This window comes from Odocoileus virginianus, chromosome 29 (assembly GCF_023699985.2).
Source record: "Odocoileus virginianus isolate 20LAN1187 ecotype Illinois chromosome 29, Ovbor_1.2, whole genome shotgun sequence".
Classification (NCBI taxonomy): Eukaryota; Metazoa; Chordata; class Mammalia; order Artiodactyla; family Cervidae; genus Odocoileus; species Odocoileus virginianus.
The window spans coordinates 18,733,917-18,748,950 of NC_069702.1; the positions used below are offsets into that span (position 1 = coordinate 18,733,917).

The following is a 15,034-nucleotide window of genomic DNA, read 5'->3' on the forward strand; positions in this document are numbered from 1 at the left end:
CCCCGCCGCGCTCTCCGCTCTTTCCACACCCCCTCCCCTCCCCCGGCGCCCCCTCCCGCCCCGCGCGCTCGCCCCCTCTTCGTCGCCGCCGCCGAGTTCTTCTCCGGCAGCCGAGCGGGTGATGCGCCAGCAACAGATGCCAGGCGCCAAGATTGGCATCCTTAGGCCACGCTGAACGCCTGAAGAAGCGAGAAGGAAGCAGAGAAGGGCCGGGAAGGCGGGGACAGGAGGTGCCGGAGATCCCCCCCGCCCAATCCCCTCAAAAAAAGGCAGAAGCCGCCGCTCCCACCGGAGAGCTCCGCGCCCCAGAGATCGCCGGCTCGCTGCCACTGCCGCGGGCGCCCAGGTCTCCCCAGCCATGCCAGGCCCGGCCGTGGACGCGGAGAAGGTCCCCTTCCGCAGCGCCAAGGAGGAGATCCGTGCGGGGGTCGGGGTCGAGGGCTCGGAGGGCGGCGGCGGCGGCGGCGGCCCGGAGAGGCCGGGCGCGCGCGGGCACCGGCAGGACATCGTCTGGAGGAACGTCTTCCTGATGAGCCTGCTCCACTTGGCGGCCGTATACTCCCTAGTGCTCATCCCCAAAGCCCAGCCTCTCACTCTGCTCTGGGGTGAGTAGTCCCGCCCGCGCCCCCCTGCGCCCCCGGGCACCGAGGCGCGGCGAGGCCGGCGGCGCCGGGGCGCGCGAGATCGCTGGTCGCCGCTGGCTGCGGGAGGTGCGGAGCTCCCGCGGCTCTCGGTTCGCCTTCTCTCCTGCTCCCCCCAGCTCCTTCCCCCGCCCCCAGGCCTGTAGTTGTCCGGCCTTTGGGACGGGAAGGTATTTCTATCCAGGTATTTTCAACTTCTGCCCCCTCCGCTGTCTCCTTGAGTAGGCGCCCTTGGCGACCCGTGGATGGAGAGCGAGAGGGACTCGGGGTCCTGCGGCGCCGGCGCCGTGCGCAGAGGCGCGCGAAGGGGGATGCCAAGCCCGGGCTCCAGGGCGGGGAAACCAACGCGGTGACTGTGTAGCCCCTGCGCGTCCCAGGGGCGCTCCAATCGGCCGCCTTTCAGCGTCTCAGCCTCCTCGGTGGGCCACGGACCTTGAGGCCGAGTGAAGGACTAGAAAGGGAGTTGTAGCGGGGGGTGGAGAGACCACCCGCACGGTTCTGCGTTGATTTTCGCGCAGGAGGTGGAAGAAGCCAGTTCCCTTCCTGCCCCTGTAAGGCCCCCGTCCCTGCCCCCTCCGGGATCTCATGTGCCCTGTTGCAGTTTTCCGGTCCCAGAAGTTTCTCGGCGAGCTCTGGCCCAGCACAAAGCTCCGAGGTGGCTGTGTAGACCCCTCCAGGCCTGACCCCTTCTGACCAGGTGCCAGTCTGTCACCGCACCTGTAGCGCTCCCTCGCGCCACCCACTTTCCTAGCACCCCCACCCCTGCCAGCATGGGAGGGAACCCCGGAGCCCAATTCCCCTCCAGTCCGCTCCCCCCCCCCCCCAGCTCCTGGGGGCCGGGAGACGCGGGCGGGGGAGGCTTCAGAGCCTGCCCCGCATGACTTCGATGGCTGACTCAGAACCACTTCCAAACCCCCTGCCCCAGTAACTGGTTTTGGCCTCAGTCACTGTAGTGGCCACCTTAGCCGGGACAAAAAGGTGCCGGGGGCTTTGCTATCCTGGGCTGAGTATCTGGCGAAGTAATCCAAAAAGCCCTTTAAGATCTGTCCGAGATGGGCAAGGAACGGGGCCGGGTTGGGGGGGGGGGGGCGTGGGGGTGGTGTGCAGGAGAAACACAACCTCCTTTTATTTCCAGAGGGAAAGAGGAAGGAAGAAAATCTGAAGACCTCTTTCGGCAAAGCTTCCGACTTGGCATAGTGCCAGCTCCGAGTGCCTGGGTTCAGAACGGGGCCACTCGGTTTTAAGCTGTCCCTTGAAACTCTGCAGTCTCTGGTCTTGAAAGCAGACCCTTCCAGAAGATGGGTGCCTCTTGGGGAGGGTGCGTGGCTGAGCAGAGTTGAGGAATGTTAGGAGGGGCGTGGGTCTTTGGGAATCTGTGCAGTCTTTGAAAGTCCCCTGAAAGCTTTGAGTAACCTCTCCCAACATCAGTACACTTCCTCAATTCAGTGTCCTTTTCTCCATCTTTTTTTTGTTATGTATTGGTTTCCTTCTCCTGTCTTCTTTCTACCTTTACCTCTAGATGATTAGATCGAAAGATGCTTAGCCATTGCTTCCTGGACACACTCCCTCCACCAGCCAACCAAAGCTCTTATTGCCCTGTACCCCCTAGAACAGCTCCCTCTGCACCCCTCCCCCCCCCCCCCAAGTCCAAAGACTGTGCCTTTGGACTTCAGAGCCCTCCTGTCACCAGGGGATTAGAGCTTAGTCTTAATAGCTGCAGTGTCCGAGAAAGCTCAGGGAGAAGTGAGCACTTAAAATATTGTCTTACATGCCCGGAGCTCCACAGGCCCACAGGCTCCACCCGTTACAGCCACTCACCCCCTGGTTTTGGCCTCCCACCAGGAGCCACAAGGACAAGGCCTCCTCTCCAGCTTCGCCAAGTCACCTCTGCCCTTTCCCGGCCACTCATGGTGGTGGAGACAGAATCTTTGTTCTGAAAGACCTTGGCTGGAAGATAGCATCCTGGCCCCAGACTCCTCTGGCTCCCTGGAGAAGTCAACACACTGCAGGAATCTGGGATCCACTTGATGGGTGATACTGCCAGGCCCATCCTTCTGCCTCCCTGCAGAGTCTTCTGCTTTAGCTACTTTTCATCAGTTCCATTCCCCAATCTTGATTCTCTCCCCACCTGAGCTTCATGGCCCTTCCCACCCCTGCTCCCTCCCCCCGCCCCCCCAAAAAGGGCAGACAATGGTGGATGTTGTAGCTTCAAGATCCAAACTTGTGACTTAGAAACATTCCAAATAAGTGAATGTTATCTGATGGATATCTTGTGAGAGAAGAAGTGAGGGAGAGAGACAGCCAAGATCAGTGTGCTGATGGTCTCCTGGAGGCCTGTTGATCAGGATTATTTTTGTTGAAAACCCTCATGCCTTGAGCTACAGATTTCTCCCCACTGGATGCCTTTTCCATCCTCACTCCCACTGGCTCTGTCTAGTGTTAGGGCTGAGCTTATGCACCAGTGGGTTGTTCATCCACTTCAGGGACCTGGGTTGTCAAGGCAATAAGGCTTAGCCAGCCCATCCATTGCTTGCCACCCTCCACCCCAGGTATGGTTGCCCTGGAAACAGGAGGCATCCATGCAGTGTACCCAGCAAAGGATGTGTTAGGTGTGCAGTGTGCGGAGAGTAATTTGCTTGGCGGTGAAATGTCATCCATGAAAGATCTCATCAAGTTGTTCAGTCCAAACCTCCTCCACTGCCTCATCCCCCACCTTTTTATGACTCTCCTTGGGGCCAGAGCAAGTTGTTTACTCTCCTTATCCTTGCAGTTTTCTGAGTGGGCAGGCTGTCAGAATGGAACACTCTTGGTGCCCACAGGTCCTAAGGAATGAGTTTTTGAGTTTCAAGGACAGAATGTGAACTCCAATTGGAGGAAAAATCTTCACCTGAAAGTTCAAGCTCACAGATAGGCCTGCTTTGAGGATTTTTGACCAAAGGAGCAGTTAGTTCATGCCCTGACTCCTAAGATGAGTAGAATAAGGGAGTGAGGAGCAGTAGTCATGATTCAAGGCCAAAGTCCTAGTGCTTTTTCCCAGTAAGCTTTGCCCTATGTCTAGGCATTCTGGCCATTGATTTCCAGAAACAGGAGGAACTTTTCTGGTTTCCCTTGAAATGTCATTTGAGCCCCCTAAATATGCCTTGGTGACATCATGACTACCTCAATGAGAGGATCAGGCATGAGAAACAAGTCAGCTGCCCTGCTCCTTTCCATCTTACAGTTATTGTTGTTGTTCAGTCGCTAAGTCGTGTCCAATTCTTTGCGACCCCATGGACTGCAGCACTCCAGGCTCCTCTGTCCTCCACCATCTCCCAGAGTTTGCTTAAATTTATGTCCACTGAGTCAGTGATGCCATCCAGCCATCTCATCCTGTGCTGCCCCCTTCTCCTCCTGCACTCAATCTTTCCCAGCATCAGGGTCTTTTCCAATGAGGTGGCTCTTTGCATCAGGTGGCCAAAGTATTGGAACTTCAGCTTCGGCATCAGTCCTTCCAATGAATATTCGGGGTTGATTTCCTTTAGGATTGACTGGTTTGATCTCCTTGCAGTCTATGGGACTCTCAAGAGTCTTCACCAGGATCACAATTTGAAATCATCAGTTCTTCAGCTCTCAGACTTCCATCTTGCCCCGGGCTGAATGTGTCCACTGCTGAAGTAGATAGAGGATTCACTGGTGCTCTTTTGGTTGCTGAAACCCAGCTTATGGTAGGAAGCTGAGATGTGGCAGAGGTGGGTAAGGTAGTCTGGCAGGGGCTTGGGTCAGGAGAGGCGGGGGTTTGGAACCTGCTGGTCCACTAGTCAAATTCTGTCCAATCCTGTGAGCTGCCCAGGCATTGGGTAGCCTGAATCCACACCTTCGATGGTCCTAACGTCTTTGTTGAGTTGTGCTTCTTCTTCTGTCAAATCCCTAGTATTGTTGAGGAGCTCCAAGAATGCATGGCCATGGACTTCTGTTTCACCTCCGGGTTTCCTAGGGTGAGCACGGCTCAAAAGAGAAACAGCTCTGAATGTGAATCCCTGCTCTCCTACTTATTCACCAGCTGCATAGCCTGATGGGACAAATGAACATCTCCAGACCTCAACTTTCTCACCTGTAAAATGGATAGACCGGTACTCCTTGCCCATGATGTTGTGAGAACTAAATTCGATAATAGGTGTAAATTACTTGGCACAGTGCCTGACCCTTGGCTGATGTCCAGTAACTGTTAGCTGCCCTTATTATTCCTGGTCCTGATACTGGCTTTTTTTTCTTTAGTAGAAGGGAAAAAGGCCCTCTTGCAGCACAATCAGTTCTACAAAGCTGGCATACAATGTGGCTTCGTCGCCTCTTGCATGGAAAAGATTGCTTTGGTTTGGGAAACAAGGGTTCTTTCTCAAAGTGTCCAAAGAGAAATGAACACAAATAGCCCTGTTCCTCCTCCCTCCCCCAGTCCCTTCTCTTTCATCCTCTTTTCCTCCCATTTTCCTCTAAAAGGTCACTATTTTGTAAATAAGTACCTTTTTGTTCAGCTGGACAACTCACCTGGTCTCTAGTGTTTTCTTTGGGGCTTTTTGAGCGGAGCCAATCGCTGTAAAAACAGGGCTTAAGCATTTCTCTACATGTCTTAGGTTCTCAGTGTTGAATTTTTCCTGCATTTGTCTTCTTGAGTCATCTTTTAAAAAAAAACCAGAACTTTAATGTTCAAACTACTAAAAAAACTGAAAAACATCAAGGAAACTTCCCTTTAAAGTCTGTAATTCCCAGCCCCTTGTTGCAACTCTTCCATTTTTAATAATGGGGCAAGCACCAAGGGCCACGCCCCAAGCTGGGTGGAGTACAGAGAAACCCAGGAGAATGGGGTGTGCTTTTACTGGCTTCATAGTCTCAACAAGTATAAATATAGGTTAAGATTAACATTATTAACTCAGTTCTTTTTTTCTTCTAAAACTGGTCAAGGTCACTGCCAACTGCACTGTGATCCTAAAATGTGAAGTCCTTCTGCAGAGTAGGAACCAGGGCTGAGATCCCAGCCTTGCCTGGTAATTCAGCTTCAGGCAAGTCTCTTTCCAGTGTGTGAGCCTTGGGTTCCTGGTCTCTGAAATAGGGATGATAATACTGAGCTGGAAGTTCCTTTAAGCATCAGGCCAAATGTCAAAGTGGAGCCGCAGGGTAGACAGTTCTCCCTATTGCACCTAACCCCCCACCGTGGGGGCGGCATCAGGGAACTCACAGGGCTTCAGTGTTTGTCTGTCTGGGACCTGGAGTTCTTCTGGCTCCAATATAATGCACAATGTTTAAATCCAAATAAAACATCACGGCCTTTCCTGTATAACATTTAGTTCTCATCTTGTCCTGACTTGTGTATTGTACAAAAGTATAATAATTGCTTTAAAAAGCCAGTGATAAATTTACAGAAGGGTGACACAATGTGAAAGTGTCAGTCACTCAGTCATGTCTGACTCTTTGTGACCGCATGGACTATTGCCCACCAGGCTCCCCTGTCCATGAAATTCTCCAGGCAAGAATACTGGTGTGGGTAGCCATTCCCTTCTCCTGGGGATCTTCCCAACTCAGGGGTTGAACCTGGGGCTCCTGCATTGCAGGCAGATTATTTACCGCCTGAGCCACCAGAAATTTTTTATAAAAAGCACCATTATCTTTGGCCAGCATGTTTCTTGTTGAGCAAGTATTTTGATGTCCTGTCTTCTTTGGTATGCAGTCTCCCCATCCCTCTGCTGTGACGTGTCCCATTTCTGTGGAAGTGGCACCACCGTGGGGTTGAGAGTATGGGCGTTGGACTCTGAGGGTCTGGGTTCAAAGCCTAGCCCCCCAGGTACAGTCTTGGGCAGATCAATCGCCCTCTCTAGCTTAGGCATCTCTAGCTGCCCAGTGAGAATGATAGCTCAGCCAGCATCAGTTCGTAGCTGGAGTGAAATGAAACAAGACAGTGAAGAACTTGACCCTTGCTACTTCCCTTCACTCCTTCCCTTCCTGCAGCTCCTCCTTGGAAGCTAGGACTTGTTCCAGCCGCCACACCCCACCCCCCCACCCCCCACCCCCGGTTGTCAGAAAGCCCTGGTCCTGGATAAAGCATGGTTTCTGATTTTGTTTCCCCTGGCAATGGGTTGGTGGCTACTGAAGCAGGGATCTGTTCTCCCTTGTAAAGAGAGCACAGTTCCACATGCAGTCATGTACTCACTTACCCACGAATTCATTCATTTTTCCCCATTTCAGCTATTGTCAAGACATCAGAATCACTTGAATGTCCTTTAGAGTATTCAGAAGGCTGGGCCCCTACCTGAACTTACTGAACTGGAATCTCTAGGAGGGAGGCCCTGACTATTTTATTATTATTATTTTAAGGCATTCGGGTGTTTCTGAGGCACAGCTGGTGCGTTTAATTCCCTGCTCCGTATTCAGTTTCGCTTATTATCACCCATGACTTGCCAGGCACCCGCACCGTCCCTCCCTGACTTCACGGCTCTTCAGGCCGGCTGGGGAGACAGAGAGGTGAGAACTGCCAGGGCAGCCTTAGCTAGCTGGAGGAGTCGGAGGTGCCCTAGACGAGGGGGCTTCACAGGGGGCTCAGTGGTAAAGAGCCCACCTGCCAATGCAGGAGATGCAGGTTCGACCCCTGGAGAAAGAACTGGCAACCCACTCCTCCGGTATACTTGCCGGGGCAATCCCATGGACAGAGGAGCCTGGCGGGCTCCAGTCCATGGAGTTGCAAAAGAGTTGGACATGACTTAGCGACTAAACAACACCCAAGAGGAGGCGGTGGCTGAACTGAGCCTGGCTGGAGACCCCGGCTGGGGGGTTCTGGTGAGATGGCATTGTAGCCACAGGACAGAGGTCCCCAGGGGAGAGAGAAGAGCCGGGGCAGGGCCAGTCCAGGACCTGAAGACTCAGCGAGGTTGAAAGTGATCGGGGCCCAGATCCAGGGCGGGCAGTCAGTAGGACCAGCGGGACTGGGAGGAGGTCGGGCTTGCGGAGCTGCTGCCCTTCATCCTCTAATTGTCTCTCACCTCTGCTCGCCCATCACACACACCGGTGGTTCTGAGCACATAGTTTCTAGACCAGACACATGCTGGTGGGATGAGTGAGCCTGAAGGTTTTCAGGAAAGACCCTGGGGCAGACACCTTAGAGTGAGTGTGCAGTGGGGCTGGGTGCCTCCCCCTCAGGCTGGCCAGAGTTCAGGGAGAGCTAGGAATAATGTCTCAGGTGGCCCTTTGATCTCACAGACTCGGGGGCATTGTCCCAGGACTAGATTACTAATGTGCCCCCAGGGGTATAATAGCGCTGGCTTACCAGACCCAGGGCGCTCTCCTCTTGTGCTTGTCTGCGCTCTTTCCTGTTTTTCTCAAAGGTACAGGTGTGTGTGGGGTTCATCTGACTTCCCTTCCTCCCTGGAACCTGAGTTTAAACAGATAGTTCTCACTATCCTCCTTCCTACGTCCTGCTCCTCTTTTCTGCAGCCTCCTGTTAAAGGCTGATGCTTACATGCTAAGTCCTTTCGGTCATATTCTTTGCACCCCATGGACTGTAGCCCACCAGGCTCCTCTGTCCATGGGATTCTCCAGGCAAGACTACTGGAGTGAGTTGCCGTGCTCTCCTCCAGGGGATCTTCCCAACCCAGGGATCCAACCCGTGTCTCTTTTGTTGCTTGCATTGGCAGGCAGGTTCTTTACCACTAGTGCCAGCTGGGAAGCTGGTTAGAGGCTGAAGGGTTCTGCAAGTCCCAGCAGGCTGTAGACCAACAACCAGTAGCACAACATCAGCTGGGAGCTTGTTAGAAAGACTGTCAGACCCCATCCCCGACCTATTGAGTCAATACCTGCCTTTTGATAAGGCCTCCGGGTGACCCCATCTGGGTTGAACTTAGAGAAAACACTCCCTCAAGTTGGGTCACAAGCTGATGGATCAGAGAAACTGGACACAAGTGGGATTTGTCAACCCTTTCGTCGTCCTTCTAATGGCCTCTTCCCCTTGGTGTCCCCTCCTCCCCTCCTGCCTCCTTGTAGCTTATTTTAGAACATGTCGGGATCCTGCCTCTCTTGCCAGCAAAAGGCTGTTGCTAAAATCTTTCAGCCGGCAGCCGTGATGTTTAATTCATGGGCTAGAAAATTATTTTTATTTTCATGAGTAGAGCTGGGGAAAAATAACAGGGAGGCTCAGTGCATGGCCCTTGGGAACTCAGCTTGTCTCTTTAACAGATGAACTGGTAGAGGTGAGGAGGCCTGGGGAGAGGGCTGCCTTCCACAAAGAATGCTTTTGGCTGCAAGTAGCACAAAACTCAGTATGCCGTAAAAGACAAGGAGAATTTCTGATTTCACAGAAAAGTAATCCTAAGGTAAGGCACTTGTGGAATGACTCAGAAATGACATCAAAGAGCAGATTTCGTTTCTGCCGTGGTGGTCCTGTGGAATTTCGTTTTCCACGTGGTTGCAGAATGGCTGCCAGATTTCCAGCAGTTACAATGATGTCCTACAGAAAAAGAGAGAGACTCCCGCTTCCTGAAGTTTCACCAGAGAAACTCTCTCCTGGTTGTCTCACAGCTGTTGTCTCCTCAGGATCATCAGCAGGACTGGGTCCCAAGTCCCTTGTTAAGCCATCATTGGCAAGGGATTCAAGCTAATCAGGGTTGGCCTCTGAGCCACATGCCGCATGAGGTGGGGTTTAAGAACCAACCAAAACCCAGGCTCTGGGGGAAGGGAGAGAAGGGCCTGGCTGCTGGGACAGCCAACACCTCTGCTCCAGGGCCTGCCTTCCCTCCCTCTCCTGACCTTCTCTCACTGGTGTCACCTCCATTCCATGGGAAGGCCCTGGATTCATGTTTTACGTGCCCTTCCCTTCTACTGCCTACTGGTTTGGCTTGTCCCCACTCCTGCTGTTATCACAGTGAGTTGTCAATGTCTGCCTTTTCCATGAGGCTCTGAGCTCTTTCCTGGCATATCTGCCTCCCCAAGACCCAGCACATGGCCTTTGCTTCATATACATGGTGCTGGAAGGGTGGATGAAGGAAGAGTTGAATGAATGAGTTTGATGTCTGTGTGTCCATTTTTTAAAAATTGGAATACAATTGCCTTACAATGTTGTTAATTTCGGCTGTACAACCAAGTGACTCAGCTACATGTATACATACACCCCCTCCCTCTTGGGTCTCCTTCCCACCCCCACCTCCCCTATCCCACCCTTCTACATCAGCGCAGAGCGCAGAGCTGAACTCCCTGCGCAGTTCCGCAGGTTCCCACTAGCTGTCTGTTGTACACACAGCAGTGTGTATATGTCAGTCCAATCTCCGGATTCATCCCACCCTCTTCTTCCCCCGGGCGTCCCTTGTGGCTCAGCTGGTAAAGAATCCGCTTGCATATGGCAGTTCTAATTCCAGTTTTTTAAGAAATCTCCACACTGTTCTCTATAGTGGCTGTACTAGCAATCCCACTTCTGAGCATACACACCGAGGAAACCAGATCTGAAAGAGACACGTGTACCCCAATGTTCATCGCAGCACTATTTATAATAGTCAGGACATGGAAGCAACCTAGATGCCCATCAGCAGACGAATGGATAAGGAAGCTGTGGTACATATACACCATGGAATATTACTCAGCCATTAAGAAGAATTCATTTGAGTCAGTTCTAATGAGATGGATGAAACTGAAGCCCATTATACAGAGTGAAGTAAGCCACAAAGATAAAGACCAATACAGCATACTAACACGCATATATGGAATTTAGAAAGATGGTAACGGTAACCCTATATGCAAAACAGAAAAAGAGACACAGATGTATAGAACAGACTTGTGGACTCTGTGGGAGAAGGCGAGGGTGGGATGTTTCGAGAGAACAGCATCGAAACATGTATATTATCTAGGGTGAAACAGATCACCAGCCCAGGCTGGATGCATGAGACAAGTGCTCGGGCCTGGTGCACTGGGAAGACCCAGAGGAATTGGGTAGAGAGGGAGGTGGGAGGGGGGATCGGGATGGGGAATACATGTAAATCCATGGCTGATTCATGTCAATGTATGACAAAAACCACTACAATATTGTAAAGTAATTAGCCTCCGACTAATAAAAATAAATGAAAAAAAAAGAATTATAAATGAAAAAAAAAAAAAGAATCCGCCTGCAGTATGGGAGACCTGGGTTCAATCCCTGGGTTGGGAAGATCCCCTGGAGAAGGGAAAGGCTACCCACTCCAATATTTTGGCGTGGAGAATTCTATGGACTGCATAGTCCATGGGGTTGCAAAGATTTGGACACGACTGAGTGACTTTCACTTTCTCCTTCCCCTACCATGTCCACATGTCCATTTTCTAGGTCTATTTCTGCCCCGAAAATAGGTTCATCTGTACCATTTTTCTAGATTTGTGTGGCCTTTCTAAGGAAAGTTTTCGTTTTGTCCCAACTTTAGAAGTGTTGCTTTTTTTTTTTTTTCTCCTGTAAGAGAACTTTCCATGTGATTTCAGAGGATGGACTGGGGAGAGAGAAGTCATTCTCAGGGCCCCCTGGATTCTGCATGTCCACCCTGGGAGTCACCCAGACTTCAGAAGGAGCTTGCAGAATTATCTGTCACTCTTCTGGGTTTTTTATGGGGTAAAACGGGGCTGGGGAAGGTTGCTCTGGGCACAGGAATTTGTTAAATGCCTTGTGGGAAAATGAGATTAAGAAGAAAAAGATGGACAGTGAGTGACTTAGAATGTGTTCTTCCCCAGAGTTTTCCATGGGGACACACTTTCCCCAGATCAATGAATGGTTTTCTTGGCTGATCCTTGTCTTCATCTTTCAGGTGATGCAGTGATGTAAGATGTCAGTGATGGCATCACAGCCAGATTTCTGTCCCGTGTCACCTCACCCAGAAAGTACTTTTTATCTGCACAAACAAGCTAGAAATGAAGCATCAGTTACTTTGGAGGAAAGGGCTAACTCTGTGATCAGGGAAACAAAACAGTAGCTTTTGTCTAGAGAGTATGGCAAAGTGCATTTTAAAGATGAGACATGGGGGAAATGTGTCAAGCAGGTGGTAGTGAAACTGCTGTGTAAACCTTTGAGTCAAAGGCTGCATGCAGGGTGCTGAGTTAAGGTCAGCGCTTAATCATCTCTAGGTGGTTGCTGGGTGGCTTGTTAGGAGCAGGTCATTACTTTCCATACACGTAGGTGACATTGATGTGGTCATTAAGGTCTTTGGGGATTGTAGAAGTATCCTGAGGTTGCCTTTGAAATGGGAGAAAAAAAAAATCAAATACCAGTGGACTCAGAAATGAAGAGGTATGAGAATAGTGTTTAGAACTCAGGTTTAAAATAGTTTTATTTCTGTATCTCTGTCTGTTGTATGAATACTGTCATGCACTCACAATTTGACTGTCATGGTCTGACTTTTTTAATTTTTAAAAAGAATGTTTATTTGGCTGAGCCAGGTCTTCGTTGTGGCGTGTGGGATCTAGTTCCCTGATCAGAGATCAAACCCAGGCCCCCTGCATTGGGAGCTTGGAGTCTTAACCACTCGACCACTGGGGAAGTCCCTGCCTGTATTGGTTTTAGCCTGGTTCCCTAAAGAGACAGTGATTGTAAATGCAATCTGTGACCTAAATGAGCAAGGCCATCTCACAAAGTATCCTTCACCTTATCATCATAAAGCATTTATCAAGCAAGTAATTAATTCCCTATAGTCTTGAGTCAGGCGCTACGTTAAAAAGAGAGCTAGTCTCTCAGTCAGTTCAGTCGCTCAGTGGTGTCCGACTCTTTGCGACCCCATGGACTGCAGCACACCAGGCCTCCCTGTCCATCACCAACTCCCGGAGCCTACTCAAACTCATGTCCATCGAGTCGGTGATGCCATCCAACCATCTCATCCTCTGTTGTCCCCTTCTTCTCTTTCCCAGCATCAGGGTCTTTTCCAATGAGTCAGCTCTTCACATCAGGTGGCCAGAGTATTGGAGTTTCAGTTTCAGCATCAGTCCTTCCAATGAATATTCAGGACTGATCTCCTTTAGGATGGACTGGTTGGATCTCCTTGCAGTCCAAGGGACGCTCAAGACTCTTCTCCACCACCACAGTTCAAAAGCATCAGTTCTTCGGCGCTCAACTTTCTTTATAGTCCAACTCTCACATCCATGCATGACTATTGGAAAAACCATAGCTTTGACTAGACGGACCTTTGTTGGTAAAGTAATGTCTCTGCTTTTTAATATGCTGTCTAGGTTGGTCATAGCTTTTCTTCCAAAGAGCAAGTGTTTTAATTTCATGGTTGCAGTTACCATCTGCAGTGATTTTGGAGCCCCCCAAAATAAAGTCTCTCACTGTTTCCATTGTTTCCCTATCTATTTGCCATGAAGTGATGGGACCGGATGCCATGATCTTAGTTTTCTGAATGTTTAGTTTTAAGCCAACTTTTTCAGTCTCCTCTTTCATTTTATCAAGAGGCTCTTTAGTTCTTCTTCACTTTCTTCCTTAAGGGTGGTATCATCTGCGTATCTGAGGTTATTGATATTTCTCCCAGAAATCTGGATTCTAGCTTGTGCTTCATCCAGCCTGGTATTTTGCATGATGTACCCTGCACATAAGTTAAATAAGCAGGGTGACAATATACAGTCTTGATGTATTCCTTTCCCGATTTGGAACCAGTCTGTTCCATGTCCAGTTGGTCTCTACCCTCCTTTTATAACTCAGAGGAACAGCTGTTTTTTTCCCCAAGTAGTATATACAATTTAATGTAAAAGTTCCATGCATGAAATTAGAAATGAATCCCTAAAATGTAACTGTTCCCTGGAGTAGTTTGTCAATTTAGTCTTCTAATAAATATGTTTACAAGAAGCTTTTACAGATGGTTACGATGAAGATCATCCATATTCCCAACCTATGAGTCACTGGAGTGTCCCCAAAAGCAAGCGGTTTTGCCCTAGAGTCTCTGTAAGCAAAGGAAGATATTTATTAGCAAGTGTGCATAATACCCACATCTGTCCCCGTCCCACACCCGCCCCCAAACCCATTGTGTTTGGCTCCCAGGCTCTGGACAAGTGGACAAGTTATTAGCATCTTTGAGCTCTGCTGGAATTACTCTAGACTCTCTTGACTCTAATGTGGAGCTCTGGGGAGATTTGTCACTACCCTCTGAGTATAGACTGTATATGAACCTAAACTTAGCAGAGCTCCCATGAGGGTTGGGATCAACCACAGTTATTAGTGCTAATATTCCTTGATGCACAGAGCTGATATTCAGTCCCCATGTGCCCAGTGGTTAAAATCATTGAATAGCATGGTACTTCCCTGGTACTCCTTCAATTCTTAGCAATCCAAGAACTACAACTGCAAAGCTTAAATCTGAAACTCAATTTGTTCTGATTGGTTTTGATTGGGTGGTGCCCTTGTGGGTTGTTAATTTTGTTTTAATTGAGGTACAGTTGATATGCTATATTGTGTTAGTTTCAAGTGTATAGCAAAGTTGTTTGGAGATACATATGTATATATTCTTTTTTCTGTTCTTTTCTATTACAAGTTACTATGATATTGAATATAGTTCCCTATGCTGTATTCAAATATTTTTATGTCATCTCTGCATGTGCATTTTCTTGTTATCATATGATCTGAATAATCGTTACTTTGTATCCTTGTCTAATTGAATGAGAACTCTAAAAAAAAAAAAAAAATCAGTTGATCATTCTGGCTGAAATTAGGTACTAGAGCCCAATTAAAATTCTGGGGTTGAAAGTAACTCACCCGTCCTAATAAAAATTTCTTCTGTGATAGAAGCAATGTGTATCTAAAAGGTGATTTTTATTTTCTAATTTATAATTACCTTTATGTAAGGTTTCCCCCAGAGAGATTTGATACTAATTTTATTATCAGGAAAAAATGACATTGTAAAAATAAGGTTGTAAAGGTGTATCTCTAGGTGTCAGGAGTGGGAAGCGCAGAATTGGAGGACCTTGCCGCTAATCTAGGTGGTACTCCTAGCTCACAGGTCATTGCTCATGATGTTGTAGATGATATCTGGGCACCCAGCAGCCCAGGATTCCTGCTCGGGAAACCATACCTGAGGCTTGGTACAGGAAACTGTCTTACTGATGCAAAATTCCAAACATACACAAAAATAAACAGAACGGAGTCTGTATTCTCCCACACCCCCTACTCATCTGGGGATTTGTTTTTCCTTGTAGCTTTTTACTTAGATATATAATTTCAGACACACAGAACCAGTGTTAAGTTTCCTGTTAGTACAGAACTCCCACATACTCTAGGCAGACTGAACTATTTGCATCTTATCCCATTGGCTTTATCATATTCTCTGTGCATGTGTGTACACATATGTGTGTGTGCTGTTTTTTTCTGAGCCATTTGAGAATAAATCAGAGCTATCTGTCCCTTTATCTCAAAATACTTCGGTAATTATTTCCCAACAGTAAGAATACAA

General features: G+C 49.2%; 1 protein-coding gene across 1 annotated transcript in view; it reads left to right on the forward strand.

Annotated features, from left to right (window-relative positions):
* Window positions 1-28: 28 nt before the first annotated feature.
* Window positions 29-15,034, forward strand: part of SCD5 (stearoyl-CoA desaturase 5) — a 169,614-nt gene continuing 154,608 nt past the window's right edge. Inside the window, exon 1 of the mRNA XM_020892828.2 lies at window positions 29-605. Within this exon, the coding sequence (XP_020748487.1) occupies window positions 359-605 (247 nt within the window). The 5' untranslated portion in view covers window positions 29-358. The remainder of the gene's footprint in view (window positions 606-15,034) is intronic.